At 38.4% G+C, this 24,167-nt stretch overlaps 1 protein-coding gene across 1 annotated transcript in view; it reads left to right on the top strand.

Moving 5' to 3' along the window:
• Positions 1-24,167, top strand: part of MED14 (mediator complex subunit 14) — an 85,913-nt gene that overhangs the window by 51,805 nt on the left and 9,941 nt on the right. The window contains exons 17-26 of the mRNA XM_069065704.1: positions 4,187-4,347; positions 4,441-4,587; positions 7,756-7,847; positions 10,403-10,555; positions 10,867-11,136; positions 12,888-13,034; positions 19,433-19,544; positions 20,059-20,190; positions 21,703-21,885; positions 23,393-23,628. Of these exons, the coding sequence (XP_068921805.1) occupies positions 4,187-4,347; positions 4,441-4,587; positions 7,756-7,847; positions 10,403-10,555; positions 10,867-11,136; positions 12,888-13,034; positions 19,433-19,544; positions 20,059-20,190; positions 21,703-21,885; positions 23,393-23,628 (1,633 nt within the window). The remainder of the gene's footprint in view (positions 1-4,186; positions 4,348-4,440; positions 4,588-7,755; positions 7,848-10,402; positions 10,556-10,866; positions 11,137-12,887; positions 13,035-19,432; positions 19,545-20,058; positions 20,191-21,702; positions 21,886-23,392; positions 23,629-24,167) is intronic.

Below are 24,167 nucleotides of genomic sequence, written 5' to 3'. Positions count from 1 at the left end.
CTGATACACAAAGCTTTCCTCTTTTAGACAAGGCAGGAAATAGTTAAATGTTCATCTGCCTGCCTCTTTGATCTGAGGGGAGAAGATTCCCTCCCTTTCTTATCGCCTTCTCCTCACTCCATCTGGCCAGAGTGGAATGAAGAGGATGAGATTTTCAAACTTTTAAAAATCTTAAAGCTGCTTTTCACACTTTTCAATAGCAAATAACTTATACCTATCTTAACTTCTTACCCATGCTTCTTCCTTTGCTACATGCTTAAACTTCCTTGCTTTTCCTACTGTCTACTCATCCTTCTGTTGGACTTTGATTAAAGCCCCTTTAAAACCACACATAACTTATTTCTTTCTAATTCTGACCTGACACTTCTACACTCTTTGACTTGCATTTACCATCATATAACCTAAACAAGACAATATTTTCCTGTCTTTCTCTCCCTCTCCGGCCTGCATTCAGCAGCAGGGGAAGGAAGGAGGAGGGAAAGAGATAACAGCATTCCAAAGAAATGTCCAGCAGTCCAGCTGCAGTTTAAACCTTACAGGGTGTTAGATTACTCATTCACACTTATTCACACAGCAACACAAAATAACAGAGCAGATAGAGAAACTGACAGGAAGGTTCCAAAAGCTCACAGAGGATTGTCAGAAATCCTTGGCAGAAATCACATGTTTCCTTGGCCTCCAGATAGATGTTAATGGAGGCCAGGTAAGACTTGCTTTAAGATAACCTAGGCACAGATCCTCAGGTGTAGAGGGAAACTGGCCCATCCTTTCTTCCTGCCCTTGAACACACAGAGGCTGTTAATTACACAGACAGAGACTTTACACAGAAACACAAAGAACGAATATACAAGCCAGTTTCACTTGATCATTTTTTTTCCTTCCCTTTATATTTTGGTAATTCATTCCAGTTTTGTAATCTACTTCCCAAGGGACTTCCCAGCACTTCCTGACACTTCTCTGAATTTCTTTGGGGTTTGGACTGCGCTTTCCCCATTTCACATGAGAGGCTCTTCCTCTCTGAGACGCTCTTCCTCTCTGAGAGGCTCTTCCTTTCCAGGCCGAATTGACTCCCAGACTCTTGAGGTTTGCTTGGTAATCTTACCTTTGGGCCACACTAGTGTAGTTCTCTGACTGCAAGTGCTCATTTACCATAGGAGTTCTCTGGAAACTGGGAGAACTTCCTCCCAAGGCTACTGCCTCAACTCCCCCAAGGCTACTGTCCATTACTTTTTATCAGTAGTCTTGTTCAGCAATTCTTGAAGTTCTGTAAAAACTTAACCCTTTGTTACCTCTCACACTACCATTCCTTTCCTCAAACTAAAAACACCTCTAATTTGTTCTCAATAGTTAATCCAAGCAACTGTATTAATACCCAGTAGCTCTTACATTACCTTGAAATATACGACTCATATATATATATATGTGGAAACAATATTGAACTTAGTTACAAAATACAAGGAAGTAATAAGAATGTATATATGATATTTAGAATGGGGAAACTTTACTGCAAGTCATTCCACACAGTCCCAATTCTTTTTTTTTTGTTTGTTTGTTTTTGCTTTTGGGGGGGCAATTGGGGTTAATTGACTTGCCCAAAGTCACATGGCTAGTAAGTGTGTCAAGTGTCTGAGGCCGGATTTGAACTCAGGTCCTCCTGACTCTAGGGCCGGTGCTCTATTCACTGCACCACCTAGCCTCCCCTCTAGTCCCAATTCTTATACCTGACCAATAGCGTCCTCTGTAGCATCCTTATGGGCCATTTGGCCTCTCTTCTTAATGGACACAAGTAAGTGTTCTAGTTCCTAAAGTATTTGTATGGCACTTCATATTTTCCAGAATTGTTATTTTCATCTAAAATTTTGTACTAAAATATGGAAACATTAGAAACATCTGTTGTTCAGATGCTGCTTTCTCATAGAAAAGAAAATATAGATAGAGAGTGCATGGAAACAATTGTCTTAATATGATATGTGCATAATTTTTAATGAGTAGCTGTTAACAAGCTAGTGTTAAGCCTTCAAAATTATTGCTACTGGTGTAGTTTCTTTAAAAATGGCTGTTTACAGATTTAGCTAATATATTATTCAGGAGACCTGGAAAGACTTTTATGAACCAGTGCAGTGAAGTGAGGAGAACCAGGAGAACAATTTATATAGTAACAATATTGTAGAGACAAACAACTTTGAAAGGCTTAAGAACTTCAATCAACCATGATTCAAGAGGACCCATGATGAAGCCCTGTTATGCACTTCTCAGAGGTGAAAAAAAGGGGTGCATATTGAGATGTATTTTTTTTTTTTGGACATGGCCAATTTGGCCATGTTTTTGTTTGACTGTGTCTGTTTATTACAAAGATTTGGGGAGAGGAGGCATTGTATTTTTCCAGTGAGAAAAATAAAAGAGAGAGAATAGGTTTTTTAATGAAAAAAATTAAAGGGGGAAAAAAAAGAAGATAATCTTGGCAGTGAGGGGAGGATGAATTTTGGAGTAGAGACTTGTGACAGGGAGAACAACCAGAAGGTTGTTACCATAGTCAAGGCAAGAGGAGATGAGGACCTACACCATGGAAGAAGTTATGTGAATGGAGAAAAAAGATGACACATTATTAAAGCAGAGACAAGATTCAGCAGTTGGTTAGATATGTGGAGTGAGTGCAAGTGTGTATGACACAGAGGTTTGTGACTTCAGTGACACCCATGCCTGGGTGACTGGGAGGATGCTAATACCCTAGACGGTAATAGGAAAGTGGGGGAAAGAAGAGGATTAGGGGTAAAGATAGTGAATTCTGTTTTGGATATGTTGAGTTTGAAATGACTTATTAGATGTTTTGATCTGTCTTAAAAGGCAGTTTATGAAGCATGACTAGCCTAGAAGTAGATTAGGATTAATATCTAGATCTGGGAATCATATGCATAGAGACGAAAATTAAACTCATGGAAACTGAACCAAGCAAGATAGTCTAAAGGGATAAGAGAAGAGATCCTCTAAGACAGAGTCTTTGGGGAGCTTCATGGTTAGTAGACTTAATCTGTATAAATATATATCAGAGGAGACTGAGAAGGAGTAGTCATCCAGGGTAGAAGGAGAACCAGGAGAGAACAAGGTCAGGAAAACTGCTAAAGAAGGGAGTATTTTATGTTGTAATAGGGGTCGCTAGAGGGCAGCTAGGTGAGGCAGTAGATAGAGTGCTGGACCTGGAGTCAAGACTCATCTTCATGAACTCAAATCTGGGCTCAGACACATAGTAGCTGTGTGACCCTGGGCACTCACTTAACCCTGTTTGCCTCAGTTTCCTCATCTGTAAAATGAACTGGAGAAAGAAATGGCAAACCATTCCAGTATCTTTGCCAAGAAAACCCCAGATGGGGTTATGAAGAATCAGGTATTATTGAACAACAACAGGAAACACTAAGCAACAAAAGGGACCTTAGAAGTCAACTGGTTCAAGGGTTTTTAACTTTTTTGTGTCATGGACTCCTCAGAATAATGTTTTTAAATGTGTAAAATAATAATACATATGATTACAAAGGGAACCAGTATCTAAATATAGTTGTCAAAATGTAGAACAAAGAAAATTTACAAAGCTCACGTTGAGAACCCAACATGAGAAGATGGGTTCTTCCACCCAACTCTGCCCCTTATTTTTCACATGAGGAAACTGAGGTCAGAGAGATGAAAGGAGTTACCACTTAGCAGTAGATGATGAGCAGAGCCGTGCTTTGAATATAGTCTTCTGAATCCAGATCCAGTGGGCTTTCCATTTGACCATTCTTCCTTCTGTTCTGATCTTTATAATGACCATATGTAATCAAAACTTGTTTCCATAGCTATTTAAATTAATGCCTTTATAGTTTAGTTACCCTTAGCTTTCGTTACCCTGAGCATTTTTTTATTTGAGCTTATTGGAAAGTATTTCCTGATTAGTCACTATTTCCATGGGAAATGAGTCTTATACCATATTAAATTACTGACTAGAAGTAATGTCTCTGCAAAATTTAGGGTCAGAGTCAAGGATTTTACTAATGTTGAATGCTATTATGTATTGGCAATTTTTTTTTTTTGCAACAAGTAGCTTTTAGTGCTCTTAGAACTGAAGCTGCTTTTTAACCTACTAAAATGAACACATTTTGGTTTTGTGTGTATATCATGTACATGTATACTTCACATGTTATTTTTTCATCATCAGAATACCTCCATGTAAAGGCACAAGTGAAGAAACCCAGAAGGCTCTTGATCGAGCTCTTCTCGATTGCACTTTCCGATTGCAAGGTAGAAACAATCGGACATGGGTGGCAGAATTAGTGTTTGCAAATTGTCCACTTAGTAGCACTTCTACCAGAGAACAAGGTAAGGTGTTCCATATAATATGTATGAATTTTAATAAATTTGTCAGCTTTGATTTGGCTGATCATCAACTGTTTTTTACTCTTACTATCACAGGACCAACAAGGCATGTTTACTTAACATATGAAAATTTATTGTCTGAACCTGTTGGTGGTCGAAAAGTCGTTGAGATGTTCCTTAATGACTGGAATAGTATTGCACGGTTATATGAATGTGTGTTAGAGTTTGCACGGTCTCTACCAGGTAAGTCAGATTTTTCTTTTTCTTTTCTTTTAGTTCATGGAAGAACAATGAACTCCATTTATTGATTCTTTTTTTTTAATGCTTTATTAACTTCTGATTTACATCATTCATTTCCTCCAGATTTTGAGTTACAAATTTTCTCCCCGTTTTTCCCCTACCCACCGCCCCAAAATAGCAGTCCCACAGGATATCCCCTCCTCCAATCTGCTCTCTCCCATATTTTCTCCCATACCCCTTTCGACTTTTCCAGTGGATCTCTATGCCTCAGTGCCTGTATATCTTATTCCCCAATTACATGTAAGATAGTATTAATAATAGTGTGTATGGATACACACACACACATATTTGAATATTTGATTTCAAAACTTTCAATTCCACATTCATTCCCTTCCTTCCTTGTCACCCCACCCTTACTGGGAAGATAAGCAGTTCAGTATAGGTTGTACATGTGTGGCTAATGCAAAACAATAACATACTAGATATAAAAGACTGACTATATTTCCCTCCCTCCTATCCCACCTCCCACTTGTTCTATTCTCTACTTTGATCCCGTCCTTTTTCAAAAGTGGGTGTGTTCAACTTCCCTCCCCTGACAGCCTGCCCTCACTTCCATCATCCCCCCTCTCATTCCCTTCCCCCCTACTCTCCTGGAGGGTGAGATACCCTATCTCGTGTGTATTTCATTCCCTCCTCAAGCCAAATTCAATGGGAATAAGGTTGACCCATTTCCTTTTGCCTTCCTATTCTTCCCCTCCATTGTAACCATTTTCCCTTACCTCTTCTGTATGAGATAGTTTACTCCATTCTGTCTCTCCCCATCTCCTCTCATTATATTCCTCTCTCACCTCTTAATTTCACCTTTTAAGTATCATCCCTTCCTGTTAAATTGGTCCTGTGCCCTCTATCTATGTATACCTATAAACATATATACACACATTCACATATGTATTCATATGCCCATATACCCTCGTATATAGACATATATATATTTCTAATCCCTTCAACTACTGAGAAAAGTTTCATCAGTTACAATTATTTTTTTTCCATGTAGGAATGTTAATAGTTCAACTTTGATAAGTTCCTTATGGTTTCTTTTCCCTGTTTACCTTCTCATGCTTCTCTTGCTTGTTGTATCTGAATGTCAAATTTTCTATTCAACTCTGTTTTTTTCAGCAAGAATGCTTGAAAGTCCTCTATTCCACTGAATGACCATATTTTCCCCTGAAACATGATACTCAGTTTTGCTGGGTAGGTGACTCTTGGTTTTAATCCCAGCTCCTTTGACCTCCGGAATATCCTATTCCAAGCCCTTCGATCCCTCAGTGTAGAAGCTGCCAGATCCTGGGTAATCCTGATTGTGTTTCCACAATATTCAAATTGTTTCTTCCTGGCTGCTTGTAATATTCTTTCCTTAATCTGGGAATTTCGGAACCTGGCTATAATATTCCTAGGAGTTTTCTTTTTGGGATCTTTTTCAGGAGGTGATTGGTGGATTCTTTCAACATCTATTTTGCCCTCTGGTTCTAAAACATCAGGGCAGGTTTTTTTTGAGAACTTCCTGGAGGATGATTTCTAGGTTCTTACTTTGATCGTGGCTTTCAGGTAGTCCAGTAATTTTAAAATTATCTCTCCTGGATCTGTTTTCCAGGTCAGTGGTTTTTCCCATGAGATATTTCACATTGCCTTCTATTCTTTTATTTGTTTGGATCTGTTTAACAGCATCTTTTTTTTAAATTTTTATTAAAATTTTTTTTTAAGCAATTGGAGTTAAGTAACTTGCTCAAGGTTACATGGCCAGTTATTTCTGGGTGTGGTGCTAAGTATCTGAGCCCAGATTTGATCCCCAGGTCATCCCGACACTGGGGCCGGTGCTCTTACTTGTTGAGCCACCTGGTCGCCCCTGTTTAACAGCATCTTGATTTCTCATAAAGTCATTAGCTTACATTTGCTCCAATCTAATTCTGAAGCAATGATTCTCCTCAGTGAGCTTTTGAGATTCTTTTTCCATCTGGCAAATTTGGCTTCTTAAGGCATTCTTCTCATTGTCTTTTTGAGCCTCTTTTGCCATTTGAGTCAGTCTGTTTTTTAAGGTATTATTTTCCTCAGTCAGGCTGTTGACTCTCATTTCATAATTTTCTTTCATTGTTCTCATTTCTCTTCCCAATTTTTCCTCTACTTCTCTTATCTATTTCTTAAGGTCCTCTATGGCCTATAACGAGATCATATTTTCCTTTGAAGGTTTTGGTGCAGGAGTTCTGATTTCACTATCTTCCTCCTGTTCCATGCTTTGCTCCCTTTTGTCCCCAAAATAGGAGTCTGATGTTGGAATCTTCTGTCTGCTTTGTTTCCTTTGCCTGGTCATGTCGCCCCTCGGTCACTTGACCCCTGGGCTTTTTTCCATGGTAGGACTCTGCCACCAGACAGGGGAACTTTCGTCTCAAACGCTGGGGTTTTCTCAGCTGCTGGAGGTATTAGATGGGTGCCCTCTCTGAGGTCTCCACACACTCTGGCAAGCTGGACACTCACCCCAGGACCTCCACCCTAGACTGCAATCCATATCCAAGCAGGTTAAAGCAAGAGCGATTACCCCTTAGACTGGTGCTTGGTTCCCCTACACTCTGCAGGCCAGGAGCTGAAGCTTCCACGTGGCGCTGGCTGGCTGTGCTGGTGTCTCAGCGGCTTCTCACCCCGGGGGGCAAAAGCCACGCACTCCCAGTTACTGGGTCCCAAAGTCCAGACTGCACTGACCTGTCACTTTGTCCTTTGAATCTATGTGTTGATAAATGTGGAAATGGCCACACATTCTGCTGATCTGGAGTCCTTCCAGCCATGGCAGCTGGTCAGGCCCACCCTGGGGCTAAAGCCTCAGTATGGGGCTGAGTTTGGTTCCCAGAGCGCTGTGCTGGATTCCTGCTGACCTGCCAGGCTGTCCTCAGCGGGAGGTTAGCTTCTCTGTGTCATTTTGTGGGTTCTACAGCTCCAAAGTTTGTTTAGAGTCCCCTTTTTAAATGGATTGGGGAAGGTGGAAGCCGGAGCTGCAGGAAGGTCATGCTTCTACTCCACCATCTTGGCTCCGCCTCCTCCAGATTTTTCTAATTGTTTTTAACTTATTTTTATTTTTGTGTATGTTGTAATCTTATTTCCTTTTCTCTCTTATGCATCCACTAGACATACCCGCGCATCTAAATATTTTCTCAGAAGTTCGTGTCTATAATTATCGCAAGCTTATCTTATGCTATGGAACCACCAAGGGAAGCTCAGTGAGTGATCAAGTCCTTGTTATTGTAGCTGTGGGCTTTTGCATCAGTTCTGAAGGTAGAAAATCTAGGGAGCAGCTAGGTGGCGCCGTGAATAGAGCACCTGCCCTGGAGTCAAGAGGACCTGAGTTCAAATCCGGCATCAGACACTTGACACACTGGCTGTGTGACTTTGGGCAAGTCATTTAACCCCAATTGCCCTCCAAAAAGCAAAAAAAAAAAAAAAGGTATAAAATCTGAAGTTTCTTATAGTAGGAGAATTACAAATATAAGAAAGATTACCTACATATGGGCAAGTGACAACCTCTTCAGAGCTTAATTTCCTCTTCTGTAAAAGGAGTAGGTTGGAGTAGATGGCTCTCTGATACCTCATCTCCTATGACCTTTTGTCATTTGAAAAATCACTTACTTATAAAGGCTATAAACTTTGATTTAACAGAATAAAATTTCACAAGGTATAAAATGCTGTATTTCAAGTACTTTCTTTACTTTAGTAGTGCCAAAAATATGTTTTTCCTTAGCTTTTTAATTTAGAATGCTTTATCAATAAAATACATGACTGAAAAGTATTGGGCAAGATTTCAGTATGTTTCCTTAAGATCGTATGAATCCTTTTAGCAAGAAGAAGTAATAGTATACGAAGCAGCAGTTAATGCCTATATGATGCTTTAAGATTGGCAAAACAATAAAAAAAAGTCTAATTTACTCATCTTGACAACTCTGGGAGTTTAGGTACTGCCATCCCTATTTTTTTCCCTTTTTTTTTTTTTTTGTAAAAAGCAGTCGGGGTTAAGTAACTTGCTCAAGGTTACACGGCCAGTTATTTCTGGGTGTGGTGCTAAGTATCTGCTCCCGGATTTGATCCCCAGTTCATCTCGACACTGGAGCCGGTGCTCTTACTTGCTGAGCCACCTGGCCGCCCCTAAGCAGTTGGGGCTAAGTAACTTGCTCAAGGTTACACAGCCAGGTGTTTCTGGGTGGGTGCTAAGTGTCAGAACCCGGATTCGATCCCCAGGTCGCCCCGACACTGGAGCCAGTGCTCTTACTCGCTGTGCTACCTGGCCGCCCCCTGCCATCCCTGTTTTTAAAGTAATCAAAGCTTAGAGACACTGAATGACTTTGCCAAGATCACACAACTATTACAATCAAGAAGCAGCACCCTTTCTGTACTACATTGCTGTTCATTTCTGCTTTTCACCGGGAAAAATTAAATTCACTGGGCAGAGAGAATAATTTTATGTTGTGAATTGTATATATACTTATTTCCAGTGTATATAATTTTTTCATCTTTTCTGTTTACCTTTTGATTTATTGCAGTTTTTAGTTTTACAAACATCAATTCATTATCCCCTCTTAATTCAGAAAGTGGGCAAGACTTAAATAGTTTTTTGTTTGTTTAGGGTTTTTTTTTTGCTTTTTGGAGGGGGAAAGGCAGGGCATTTATTGATTTAGTGCCATCAATAAATGCCACTAGTCATACCTACCTATGACTAGCCATAGGTCATATGGCTAGTAAGAGTTAGGTGTCTGAGGTCAGATTTGAACTCAGGTCCCCCTGACTCTAGGGCCGGTGCTCTATTTACTGTGCCACCTAGCTGCCCCCCACTTAGGTAGTTTTAAAGTGATTATTATAGAGGAGGTTTTAGTACTTTATGGTTATAAATACCCTATAAATGTCCAAAATAGTGGTGTTTTGTTTTGTTTTTAAAGTTCTAACATTAAGCAGATTTGATGAAATCTTGCAGAATTGATGAAAATACTGCTGCTATTTTAACTAAGGCTGTATTTTTTTGTCTCTTAAAATTTATTTTTTCCATACATAAACTTATATAATATAAACTTAAGGCTAGATATTTTTGCATTGAAGTTCAGTGTCCCCACTTCATAATGGTCTAAGTATGAAAGGATGGGTTTTGAGACATTCAAGGAAATCTTAATATTAACCAGAAGGCATGTCTTATGGCATAATCAATAAACTCCTCTTGGTTTAAATGCTCTCTGGTCCTTTAGAGTAAGACTGAAAAGACTGTTTCAGTTCAGAAGGGAGACTGGTCAAGCTCAGATACTGCTGCTGCTGTTTTTTTTTTTTTCTGTTGTTTTTTTTTTTGAGGGGCAATTGGGGTTAAGTGACTTGTCCAAGGTCGGCTAGTAAATGTTAAGTGTCTGAAGCTAGATTTGAGCTCAGGTCCTCCTGACTCCAGGGCTCGTGGTCTATTCACTGTGCCACCTAGCTGCCCCTCAGATACTGTTCTAAACATAACATTGAATAAAAAAATTGTTTTTGGTGCATTCTGACTGTAATTTTTCCTCAGCAAAATTTGGCTGTCTCAGAAATTGATTTATTAATACTTCACCACCTGTCCTGACTTACAGAGGAAAGAGTTTAAGCCCTCTTAGTTTCTTCCTTAGTTTTTTACTGAGAACTTATTCAGCATAAGAAAACAAACATGTAGATTTTAGGTTTTCTACATTTGTTCTTGTTTTCGCTATAGCTTTTCTTTAGCTAAATCTAAATGAGTACTTCTTAGGTTCTGAAATTTGTGTTCTTTGTTATTTAGATTAGCATTCAGTGGAACTCTTCACATCAGAAATTTAATATTTCGTTGGGAACTGTTGGTCCAAACTCAGGTTGTAGTAACTGTCACAATACTATCCTCCATCAGCTCCAGGAGATGTTCAACAAAACCCCGAATGTGGTCCAGTTGTTACAGGTAACCAGTATACTTCCTGGGATTGAACAAAAGTCAGGGTTGTATGTAAAATTGTCCGTAAGTTCAGGAGGAATGCATTTGGCACTTGGAGTCTGATAACTTTTAAAATGTTAAAACAACACCAGGTGTGTAATTTGTCTGATGTCGCATCATGTGTTTTAGAAGGGGAATTTTGATGGATAGCATGAGAAGGGCCTTAGAAATAGTGCTTCCATCTTCCTATAATGAAATCTGAAGGTAGCAAATGCCATCTACTGAATGCCAGTGTATGTGTTGATCATTTAACTTTTCTCTATGTGTTTTTTTTACAGGTACTTTTTGACACTCAAGCTCCATTAAATGCCATCAATAAGCTCCCAACTGTGCCAATGTTAGGCCTGACGCAACGGACTAATACTGCCTACCAGTGTTTCTCAATTCTGCCTCAGTCGTCCACCCACATCAGGCTGGCTTTTAGGAATATGTATTGTATTGATATATACTGCCGGAGTAGGGGTGTTGTGGCCATACGTGACGGAGCCTACAGTCTTTTTGACAACAGTAAGATAGTTGAAGGTTTTTATCCAGCACCAGGACTAAAGGTAATAGTCTCAAGCATTCTGGCATATTAAATATGTGAGAAAATATTAAAATGTGCCCTGAGACATTCCTTTGGAGAAGAAAATAATTTATTAAATTTTTTTCTAAAAAGCCTATTGAAAAAATTATTCCATCTGCTTAATTCATCTATTCTGTGATTTCATTCAGGAACATAATTGCTAAAGATAATAGGAATTTTGTTAAAGTTACATATGTCCACCTGCCTTTTGTGACTGTCTTTCCTTGTCTTTTAGAAATACTTTTTTTTATTAAAAGGAAGTGACAAAAATGTTATATCTTTAATTTCCTTTTTATCTGATTAGGGAATGGCATTGAAAAGAATGGTGCTTCTCATTAGAATGCTTTAGAAGGGCATTCAACCTGCCTTCCTGGTGACTTATACCTGGAGGGTGGGTTTATTTAGGTGGGTTTGATTCCATTGAACAGGCCGTTAACAAGTACTTGTTATGGGCTAGTTGTAGTAGTTCTAGTGCAGCATGGCCTAGTGGATAGAGGGCTAATCTTAGAGCCAGGAAAAAGACCTAGATTCTAGTCGTATCTCTGACGCCTGCTGACTGTGTGACTGGGCAGGTCACTTAATTTTCAATGCTTTTAGACAACTAAGAGTGTGTGTTATAGAGAAGGAACTCCCTATATCTTTGAAGTCATAACTCCAGCACTGTCTCTATCCCTGTTAGGTATTGAGACTATAAAGACAAAAAAAAGTAGTTCCTGCTGTCAAGGAAACTTTCATTCTACTGGAAAATGGTTTATTGAAACCCACTTTTGTCCTATTTAAATCTTAATTCCACTTGGGGGCATCAGGAAAGATGTTAGAAGCTTTGGAAGTCATGCCCAATGTAAGGCCACTGTCATGAAAACTTTTCTGTCTCTTGGTTCTAGTCAGGCCAATAAGGTGGATAAAAAGGAAAAAAACATTACTTAACAATGTTCCTCTACTATTCCTCTAGTATACTCTCACTTTAAAAAAGAAAGAATAGGGGAGACTAGGGAGGACCTGAGTTCAAATTTGACCTCAGACACTTAACACTTATTAGCCATGTGACCTTGGGCAAGTCACTTAACCCCAGTTGCCCTGCCTTCTCCCTCCAAAATGCAATCAATCAATCAGTCAATCAATAAAAAGGAAAGAATTTTTCAAGTTACTCATCGGGTTCATATGTTGTTCGGGCTAGAAGGATGTTTAAAGATCACCTTATTCAACCATTTTACAAATTAGACAACTCAGACCTAGCTAAGGTAACCCCAGCCTAGGGTGTACTGAGATCTGTTATATGACCTGCCCAAAGACAACTAGCTTAGTTAGAGGCAAACAATTGTGGGCTAGGCCTAGGAGTTTTTCAAGTCTGAAAATAGTAAATACTTAAATTACCAAAATAATTTTTTTCACTTCTGAACAAGACGATAAAATGGAAACATTTTTGTCTCATTGTACTAGCATACACTTAAAAACTTTCTAATCAGAATTTCCTGTTCTTCAAGTGTTAATAACTATATGCCTTTTGGTGATTATTTGATAAGGTGCTTATTTATTCTTCATATTCTGACTTTTCTGCCTCCAATCCTGAGAGTATCTATTTCAGGTTGTGGATTTGATATAAAAAAGGCTTCTCCTTTGGGTTTAGGATATCCAGTCAAGTCTCTATTGGTTGATTTTTAGATATTTTAAAAGAAAAATATTTTAAAAAGAAATGCAAAGCATTTTAAACAGTGTCTTTATGTGTATCTGCAGACATTCCTGAACATGTTTGTTGATAGCAATCAAGATGCTCGAAGACGATCTGTAAATGAGGATGATAACCCCCCTTCTCCGATAGGGGGTGATATGATGGATTCTTTAATATCACAGCTACAGCCCCAGCCACCACCCCAACAACAGGTAAGTATGCTAATGGTTTAAACATGTATTATGCACATGTAATCTAATTTTTTCTCTGAAAACCAGTCTTGTTTGAGTAGGAGCTTAAATATATCATATGTCATTAAAGCTTAAAAACAAACCCTGTTATTTTGTATGGGATTTCCTCACCATAAGATAGTAATTTGCAAATTTTAAGCCTGTATATAAGTTAAAAAATTTTTCCTCCCATCAGAAGTTTGTTTCAGGTATACAGGTAGCCTCATAGTACAGTGTTTTTTACTTGTAGATACCACAGCAGGGTACTGTTTATGTCTGGTCAGACAAACTTGACCTTGGTGCAAAATCAGAAATCAGATGCCTAGCCCTGTCTTTCCAAAGGGAAACTTTCCTTGACAAATGCAATTCACACAGTCCCTCTGCTTCCAGGTGCTTCCTGTGTAGTGTATCTAGGCATTGGTTACCTTAACCTGCCTACTTGTCTCACCTTGAGTTGAAGACAGCTGAAAGAAGTTATTTTCTTAAACTTACATAGAACAGGGTGGTTTATGGAGGGAGTTTCAGACAACTATCTAGTAAGACATGGCCTAAGGTGCTTCAGCTTTAGACTTGAAGAAGCATCAGAATATTGCTGTTTTAGGCTGTGTTCTGCTAGTTGCCTGCATTGCTTTTCTTCTTTTTAAATGATGGGACTACACAACATGACCCTTTTCAATTTATGACAAAGACAAAATTTATGACAAAAAGACAAGTCACATCTCTTGTCTTTTAATAGTTTCCTTTTCTAAAGTGGTTGGCCTAGATGAGCCTCTAAAGTCCCTTTGAGTTCTAGACTTTATGATTGCTGATTAAATGGCAGACCCCAGATAATAATAGCTAGTATTTATATGGTAATTTGAAGTTTGTAAAGCACTTTACAAACATTTGGTCCACAAAACAACCCCAGGAGGTAGGTGTTATTTTATCCCCATTTCAAAGCTAAGGAAACCAGTAGGGGCAAAGGCTGGATTTGAAATCAGGTCTTCCTGACTCCTGGCCCCATTGTTCTATCTTTTGTACTACCAGTGGTCGTTCCTACAGGTTGTGTGTGCAGTTTTTAAGCATGTCACAAAGTACAGAAGAAAACATTGCTATCCATTGCAAAGAAATCCTAATACGTGAGCTACAAATATTTAAAACCAGTGAACTTTCAGCTGGTTGTCCTTAGCTAACCCAGCCTTGATTAAAACTTGACATGTGTTCTGCTGTCTACTCAGTAACTGAATTACTTCTTTATATTCTGGATGCTTAATTTTATTACCATTATAGATAAATTTCTTTTTTAATTTTACTAGGTTTTTTTTTTCTTTTTTTGCTTTTTGGAGGGCAGTTGGGGTTAAGTGATTTGACCAAGGTCACATGGCTAGTTTTTTTTGTGTTAGATGTCTGAGGCTGGATTTGAACTTGGGTCCTCCTGACTCCAGGGTCAGTGCTATTCATTGTGCCACCTAGCTGCTCCTACTAGTTTCTTTTTATCCTAATTGTACACACTTTCCTGAAGAGTCTTCCTACAGTTTCTTTGTTGAATTCTTACATGAATATAATCTTCAGTCCCAGCAGGAACAGGGCATTACCCTTATTAGCATATTGATCAGTTAATAAGTTTTTATTAAGTGCCTGCTGTATGCCAGACACTGTGCTAAGCACTAGAAATACAAAGAAAGATAAAAGACAGCCCCTGCTCCCAAGGAGCACATTGTCCAATGGGGGAAATAACATTCAAATAACTGAACAAACAGGTATGTACAGGATAAGTTGGAAATAAATCAACAGAGGAAGGCACTAGAATTAAGAGGAATCAGGAAAATAGTAGAAAATGGAGTTTTAGCTAGGACTTGAAGGAGGCCAGGAGGTAGAGAAGAGGAGGGAGAACAAGCATTTCAGACATGAGGGATAGCCACTGAAAATGCCCAGAGTAAGAAAAAGAATTGTCTTGCTCAAGGAACAGCAAGTAGGCCAGTGTCACTGGATTATAGAGTACTGGGAGGAGGGGGGCATTGCAAGAGAAATGGAAGTAGGGGGACAGCTTATGATGGGCTTTAAACACTAAGCAGAGGATTTTCTATTTGTTCCTAGAGGTAATAGGGAGCCACTACAGTTTATGTATGATATGTGTATGGTGGGGAGGATGGGGGGTGGGGCGGGATTGGCAGTGACAGGATCCAGAGCTATGCTTTAGGAGAATCACTGACAGCTAAATGGAGGATATTACTGGAGTAGAGAGAGACTTGTGGCATTCAAAGCAACTCTGGATCCAGTAGTCTAGTCTTGAACTGAAAAGGGTTGTAGTGCTCTCAGAGCAGAAAAGGAGGCAGATACAAGAGATTATATGTGCATAGATTGGGTATGGGGCATGAGGAATAGGGGATGACGTCTAGGTTGCAAGTTTGTTGGAAGGGGAAAATGGTGATTAAATGATCAAAGAGAAGTTTGAAAAGTAATGGTTTGGGGGAGAAAGATGATGGATTCAGTTTTGTACATGTTCAGTAAAAGAAATCTATAGCCCATCCAATTTGAGATGTCTGAAAAACAATTGAAGATGTCAGTCTGAAGGTCAGCAAAGAGGTTAGGGCTGGATAAACAGATTTGAAATCATTAGCATAGATATGATAAGTGAATCCATAGGAACTGATAAGATCACCAAGTAAAATAATATAAAGGGAGAAGAGGAACCAGGATAGAGCCTTGTGGGGCACCCATAGTAAGTGGGTGTGACCTGGGTAAGGATCCAATGAGGTCAGGTAGGTAAGGGGAGAACCAGAAGGGAATAATGTCACAAAAACATAGAGAGAAGAGGGTATTAAAGAGAAGAGGGTCATTGACTGTTTCAGAGGCTACAGAGAAATTAAAAAAGGATAAGGATTGACAAAAGTCCATTAGACAGGGGCAGCTAGGTGGCACAGTGAATAGAGCACTGGCCCTGGAGTCAGGAGGCTCTGAGTTCAAATCTGAACTTTTTTGCCCTGCCTTCCCCCCTCCAAAAAAAAGACCCCCAAAAAATCCATTGGAATCGGTTTTTCTAACAGAGTAGTTCCAGTTTAATGCAATTAGAGAGTTAAGAAGAGGAGGAGGAAAAGAATTGGAGTTACATAGTGTAGAGATCTTTCTGGAGGCATTTAGCCACAAAAGGAAGAAGAGATAGGGCATAATAGCCATCAGGGATAGATGGATCAAGTAAGGGTTTTTTGAGAATGGGACAGACATGATATGTTCTCAATCAGGAGAAAAGCAGCCAGTAGACAAGATTGAAGATAAGTTGAGAGGGTGGGGATGATGGATGGGACAATCAGCCAGAGAAAATGGGAAAGAATGAGATCAGTTGTGCACATAGAGAGGTTTACATTGGCAAGAATGGCCACCTCTTCATGGATGATAGAGATGAAGATGAAGATATTAGCAGAAGGTGTCTGAGTAACGTGAGGTAAAGAGGAAGGGAAAAGAGTTCTCAGCAAATGGCCTCAATTTTTTTTTTTTAAGTAAAAATAGGAAGCAAGGTTCCCAGTTGAGAGGGTGAGGGGAGTGAAAACCAGGGGAGATTTGAGGGGCAATGAAAACATTTGGAAGAACTGAGGTGGTGAATGGGCTAGTGAGTTAATTATGGAGGTTTAAAAAGATTGCCTAGTAGCAGTGAGAATTTAGTTGAGATTGTATAGGATAAATTTGTGGTAGATCCAGTTGTGATTTTCTCCAGCTTCTTTCCCACTATGTGTGTAGGAGTGAAGACAGCAGGTAATGGGAGTTATCCAAAGCTGAGATTTGACAGGGCAAGAACATTAATATCAGTAACCAGTACTTTGAGGAAGGACAGTGTAGAGTTCAACTAGTTTATTAGGGGCCAACATGGGAAAAGGAAGAAAGAGTTAGCTAGTAGAATTCACAAAAATGTAATTACTAGATAGCTGTCACGTAATTTGATTCATTTTCCTATGTGAAAAAGACCCACAGAAAGCTAGAGGGAAGTTGGAGTCAGGGACACAGCCCAAAAAAGAGGGTACTGAGTCTTCAGACACATTGTGTCCTACATAATCTACTTTGCAGATGTTTCATCTCTTTAAGCAACTTCTTTGGGAATTGTAATCATAGTCTTAGATAGTGCCTTAAATCCTGTAAATCACTGGTTACAAGGTTGATGATCTCATCTTTTATTTTAACCAAGGGACTGCAAGAAAAGCATGGAAGAACAAAACAGATAGCAAGAGAAAACATGGAAGGCCTCTGATAGCGTAGCCCCCGTGTTTCAGCGTACCTCTCTTTGGAGTGACACCTTAGACTTTTACAATATTGAGTACTCTGTGTTTAATAATAATAGAGGCATTGTGGTGTAATATGGTATTGCCTAAAGTATGATCTGTGGACCCTGAGGTTTTCCTAAGACCCTTTCAAGGGTCCTTGAGGTCTAAACTATTTTCTTAATAATACTATGGCATTTTTTGCCTATTAAAATACTACTCCCTTTTCCATCTACATATCTATGTGCAGCCAGAATTTTGTTCTTATACTTGAACCAAAATAACATCACAGTAAATTGGAAAAAAGCAAATTGAAAATCCAGCAGTCTTCTGTTAAGCCAGACATTAAAACATGTAAAAGATATTTACAAAAATATATAAAACAATGCCATTCTCACCATTTTTCTTGTTTTAGAATATTGTTTTTTCATAATATTATTTATATTAATGTGTAATGCAATTGTTATTTTAATGGATTAATCTTAAGATTTCATTTGTTTTATACTGTAATATGGTAAATTTCGTTAGATGTAACCCATATAAACAAGCTATTTGAAGTTCTCAGTAATTTTTAAGAGTATGGAAGTCCTAAGAACATATTCGAAACTGCTAGTGTAGTGAATAGAAAGCTGGCCTGAGGGGCAGGTTGATTTGGTTCATGTCTTGCCTCTGACATTTATTGACTCTGTGACCTTAGGCAAGTCATTTAACCTCCTTGTCTTCTAAGCAAATCTTTAAAACTGTACTGACCTACATTGGTAAGGTTTCCTCATCCAGGAATTCCCTATTTTGGTGAAACCACAGGTTTAGACACCTAACCTTATTCTTTGTAATAAAAGTTATGTAATATTTTTTAAAAGAAAGAAGGAAAAGGGGGAAAATTTTACTAATTTCAGGCTAGAGCATTAGAACCATGATTGAGGAGCAGAGGGTAAAAAATTTAAAATGCTTTGGGAATATATTAAGTTATCTTTATTTGAAGTAATATTATTAGTAGTGCCAGAAAGCTAGGTACATATTCTATTAGCTGAGAATGATACTGTATGTACCTTTGATGGTTTTTTGTTTTTGTTTTTGTTTTTGCTTTTTGGAGGGCAATTGGGGTTAAGTGACTTGCCCAAGGCCAAATGGCTAGTTTTTGTGTTGTGTATGAGGTCAGATTTGAACTCAGGTCCTCTTGACTCCAGGGCCAATGCTCTATTCACCACGCCACCTGGCCGCCCCTGTACATTTGTTTTTGAGCTAGTTAAAATGAAATTACAGAGCTAGAAGAAGAGTGCTAAATGAGCTTGAAATGATCTTAGCAGCCATCTAGTAAATCCGTACATAAACTTCACAGCATCCAGTCTCTGCTTGAATATTTCCAGTGAGGGGGAGGGAGATATTGCTCCATCCTGTGGAAGTCCCTTCAAATTTCAAAGAGCTCTGATTATTAGACAATTTTTCTTGAAATCAAACCTAAATTTGTTCCTTTTCAACTTCCCCTTACCCCTATTTAGGATAAATGGGACCTCTGAACAATTTTAATCCCTCTTCCATATAACTTCAAATAGTTGAGGCAACTATCATATCCGACCCCTCGCCCTGAACTCTAGATCGGTCTTCTCTTCTCCAACCTAAACATCCCCAGATCTTTCCGTTGAACCTCCTATGACATGATGGATCCTGTGGTACAAGACTCAAGACTCCTTACCCTCTTGGCTGACTTTCTTGTATGTTCTTCATCTTATCAATGTCCTTCTTAAAATGGACCACCTAGAAGGAAATACAGTTCTTCAAATAATCCAAGGACTAGGTTGGAAAGTGGAGAAATAGAACTTAGTCACGAGAAGAGAGATGGAGGGGGTGGGGGGGAAGTCTCTGTTGTACTCAGAATGATAGGCATAGTAGCCATATAAGAGTCAAATAAAAAAAAATAGACTTCATAATTCTGATGTGTAGGACTGTCCTTTTCCTCTTCCATGTAAGAAAGGGGACTTATTGTTTGAAATTTTAGCTTGAAAGGTTTTAACGCATCTGAAAAGGAATTTTTAAGTACTTGTTCATTTGGAGTTAATTAAGTGGACAGTTTCATGTTTGTGTGTGCTTTCACTGATTAGGCCTGAGTTTTATGCCAACTTTTATTTTTCAATTTTATTTTTAAACTTGTAGCCATTTCCAAAGCAGCCAGGGTCATCAGGAGCTTATCCTCTTACTTCACCACCTACATCTTATCATAGTACTGTCAACCAGTCTCCTTCCATGATGCACACACAATCCCCTGGTAAGATATCACTCATTGTATGGTTATGTTTTGCCTTCAAGTAATTTTATTAGAAGCAGTCAATGCATTGGTAAGCAGTAAACTAGCTTTTAGCATAATTTTTTTGTTATTTGTCACCCAGTGTCTTCTTTCTGCTGATCAATTTTCTCTCTTTGCATCATTTATTTAAGCTCTTTTGCTTATTTCTTTGGTATGTGAATATTTCGTGTATATATATATATATATAAAATGATCCTCCACTGGTGAAGTACTCGTGTGTGACAGTTAATCTTCTGTACCAAGTTGCAAAGGCATCAAATTCTGGCCCAGAAGTTTGGGATGAGGCTCATCACCAGAAAGTTGGTCAACAGGAGTGATTTTTTTTTTATTGCCATAGGCATTCAGTAGTCTATAGTGATCATAATCTAGATCTATGGACCAAGTAGCTATGCTAATAAAATGCTACATCTCGTTAATTATTGAAATATATGTAGTGTATTGAAAGCCTCTCGGTGATTAATTTTCCCTTGATTAGGAAATCTGCATGCTGCCAGTTCGCCTAGTGGTGCTTTGAGAGCTCCATCACCAGCATCATTTGTTCCAACTCCTCCCCCTTCCTCACATGGAATCTCTATAGGACCAGGGGCCAGCTTTGCCAGTCCACATGGTAAGTCCTCATAGAGAAACCAGTGATAAAAGTAAAAGATTTTTCTGAAATAATGCATTTAGGAACAAATTCAGGCTGATAGAAAAAGCCAGAAAAGAACTATACTTGGTATATTTGTAGGAGACAATTTCTGGTCCCATTTAAAAAAATATCTTTTTAAGAATATTTACAAAAAGACGACATTTTTCAGACTCGACCAATGTGTGCGTTTGTTTTACTTGCCTACTTGTAACAAAGGAGGGCTTTTATTTTGTGGTAAAGAGTTGTGAGAAAGGTGGGAGTAGAGGGTTAATGATAATTTAGAAAATAAACAGAAAAGCACCAAAGAAAGTTAAGGAGACAGACTTTTTTAGAGCTGTAATTGGTATGGCCATGTTAAACCTTAATTTATACTTTTGAAAAAAAGTTATAATGTATCACCCATGTATAGTTTCATATAGAAGCCTCTTTTTCTGTTCTTTTTTTAAGGAAATGTTCATATTTATTGATATTTGTCAAGTTTGTAATAAATAATTAAATAAATCCATATCATTCAGAAAGATGCTGGCTTTTGCCACATCATAATATCTGATATTTGCCAAATGAAAAACTCTTTTCATTTTTTTTCAGTTTTGTCAGTCTTTCCTTGGTATAATAAAACATATCCAAGAAAACTAGAGGCTTAATTTTAGCTGATTAGTCAACAGTTATATTGAGCACCTGCTGTATATATAATATGCACTAGTGGAAAAAGAACTGAACAGAGAATCTGATGGCATGGGCTCTCATTTCTTTGCTATATAACCTTGAACAGGTCATTTAGACTCATCACCTTCACAAGGTAATGGTTATATGGATCAAAAGACCTGTATCTAAAAGCACCTTATAAATCTAAAGTATCCTATAACTATAAGTATATATGGTTTTTTGCCTTTTGGAGGGCAATTGGGGTTAAATAAATTGCCTAAGGTTACACAGCTAGTTTTTTTGTGTGGGTATTAAGTGTCTGAGGCCAGAATCGAACTCGGGTCCTCCTGACTCTGGGGCCGGCGTTTTACTCACTGTGCCACCTAGCCGCCCCACCATAAGTATTATGGTATGTGCTAGGTGGTATAAAGGATGGAAAAGAATGTAAAATGAGGTCTCTAGTCCCCTGGAGCCTATTTTAACGTGCTCTTTAAGTCTAGTGAGTTAATTTTGTAAGGCATTGATATTGCATGAAGCATTTGCTTAGGTAAATTGTACCGTTTCTCAGTCTATATGATGGTGGTGAAACCAGATGTTACTCCATCTGGTAAATTACATATAATAGATTCTGAAGTGGCATGCTAGGATGTACTTGTCTTCAGTTAAAATATTATTTTAAAGGAAAAAAATAAAATTGGGTAGCTATTAATATCTTTGCTCTGAAAAGAAAACATTAAGGATCATTATGGGTGTTGAGCCAGGAATAGATTTCAATTTTTTTTTAACCTTTTGCTTGAACTCTTTCGTAGTATAAATGAAATAGGAATAACTTTGCAATTTATACAGGTACCATTGATCCTAGTTCACCATATACTATGGTGTCACCAAGTGGAAGAGCAGGAAATTGGCCAGGATCTCCTCAAGTGTCTGGTCCCTCACCAGCAACACGAATGCCTGGAATGTCACCAGCCAATCCATCTCTACATTCTCCTGTTCCAGATGCTTCTCATTCCCCTCGTGCTGGAACAAGTAAATCTCATCACATTTTTTGCATAGATTAATGTCTTTTGTTAATATTATCTTTTTTGCTCTCATACTAATCAATTGAATACATTATGTCCTCACATTTAAAAGAATTTAAATGTGATATCAAAAACTTATTAGTCTTGACCTATCTAGTCACTTCTTTTTATAAAGGGTTTCTGATAAGTCTTTTTTTTTCCCTTTTTGGAGGAGGAAGGGCAGGGCAATTGGGGGTTAAGTGACTTGCCCAAGGTCACACAACTATCAAGTGTTAAGTGTCTGCGGCCAGATTTGAACTCAGGTCCTCCTGACTCCAGGGGCCAATGCTCTATTCACTGCACCACCTAGCCACCACCTGATAAACCATTTTTTTTTTTTTAAGCAATCGGGTTAAGTAACTTGCTCAAGGTTACATGGCCAGTTATTTCTGGATGTGGTACTGAGTATCTGAGCCCGGATTTGATCCCCAGGTCATCCCGACACTGGAGCCTGTGCTCTTACTCGCTGTGCTACCTGGCCACCCCTGATAAACCATTTTTAAGTCATTCTATATTCAACTAAAAATTTGAAGATCAAAAAAGATCAGTAATATCTGATGATACATTACCATAAAAGATTGACCATCCATGCTTTGTTGTTGTTCAGCCGTATCTGGTGCTTCATAATTTTCTTGGCAAAGATTTTGGAGCAGTTTGCCATTTCCTTCTCTAGCTCATTTTACAGATAAGGAAACAAGGTTAAGTGACTTGCCCAGGGTCACATAGCTACTAAGTGTCTGAGGCCAGGTTTGAACTCAGGAAGATGAACCTCCCTGACTCAAGTTCTAGCACTGTCCACTGTGTCACCTAGCTGCCTTACATGCTTTATAGGAAACAAGTTTACAGAAGTTTGTCCAAAATAGTCCTTAATGAGCTGAGTCTTTGTGACCTTGGACAAGTCACTTCTCTCAGCCTCAGTTTGCTCATCTGTAAAATAAGGGACTCAAAGTAGATGGCCCAAGGTCCTTTCCATCCCCAGATGTTATGATCGCATGAAATTCTGTGAGCCTTTGCACTTACTTATTAAGTTTATACTGACTGCAGTCAGTTTGAAAGAGATTTAGTGCTATTGTTGTGATATTGAAGATGATGAATTAAAAATCTTAGTGTGGTGAGCCATCTTTTGAAAAAGATTACTTAATAACTGCCCGTCAATCATAAAATAAATAGATTAACAAAAGTAGCTATTCATCACCAACACTTTGGGAACTCTTTAATTCAGTAGGGTCAAAATAAAGTCTCAGATTTTAAAGTATTTATTTATAGTTCTAGAGTTTTGGTTGTGGTATTGTCCTAACTTTACAGATTTGCTCCTGAATCCTATCTAATCAGTGCCATTAAGTGTACAGAGTGGGGTTATTCAACCAGAAACACCCACAGTTTGTTTTTTAAATAGGAAAAATTGTAAAGTTGAAAATAGAGAAAAATAAATTAATAGTCATTGGAATTGAAATTAATAGATTTTTTTTCAAAAGGTTCTCAAACAATGCCAACCAACATGCCTCCACCTCGTAAACTACCTCAGCGCTCTTGGGCTGCATCCATACCTACCATCCTCACTCACAGTGCCTTGAATATTTTACTTTTGCCCTCTCCTACTCCGGGACTTGTACCTGGCCTGGCTGGTAGTTACCTTTGTTCCCCACTTGAGCGATTCCTTGGATCAGTTATCATGAGACGACATCTCCAAAGGATTATTCAACAAGAAACGGTATTTGGTACTTTATAATTCCACAAACAAAATTAATTTTGAAAGAAAATATTCAAATTGTAGAATGCGATCTTTTCCTTCCCAGAGCAGAACTAAAGTAATTTCCCTAATGTTACTAAGCTAGTCAAATTCAAGTGCCCTTCCCTTAATATTACCATTATGGATGGGTATTTTTTATAATGGGTTTTACTTATTATTTATTTGTTTTCTGTTATATGGTGTTATTATGCTTCAGCTCTTTATAGTTCCTGTATCACAGATGTCATCTTCAAACCTGATGAAGTGCTTAACCAGACTTCCCTACAGATTCTGTCATTAAGCCTTATTAGGATAATGGATGTTTGCTTTTTGAAGACTTCCAAAATTCCAACAATCTATATATCTGTAGAAATTCCATCATTTTAAGTCAATAAGTAGTGTCAACTAATATTGATAGTTCTTTTTACATGTCTAAACCTGCTTGGGGAATGGTTACCAGGTACTTTGATTGTAAAACTTTCAGGTAATACATATTAAATTTATATGAAATTTCTGGCCCA

This window comes from Petaurus breviceps, unplaced genomic scaffold (assembly GCF_028583685.1).
Source record: "Petaurus breviceps papuanus isolate PSGF00001 unplaced genomic scaffold, PetGlider_PUasm1.0 90700, whole genome shotgun sequence".
NCBI lineage: Eukaryota > Metazoa > Chordata > Mammalia > Diprotodontia > Petauridae > Petaurus > Petaurus breviceps.
The sequence above is the reverse complement of the archived record's forward strand: the minus strand, read 5'-3'. Positions and strand labels throughout refer to the sequence as shown.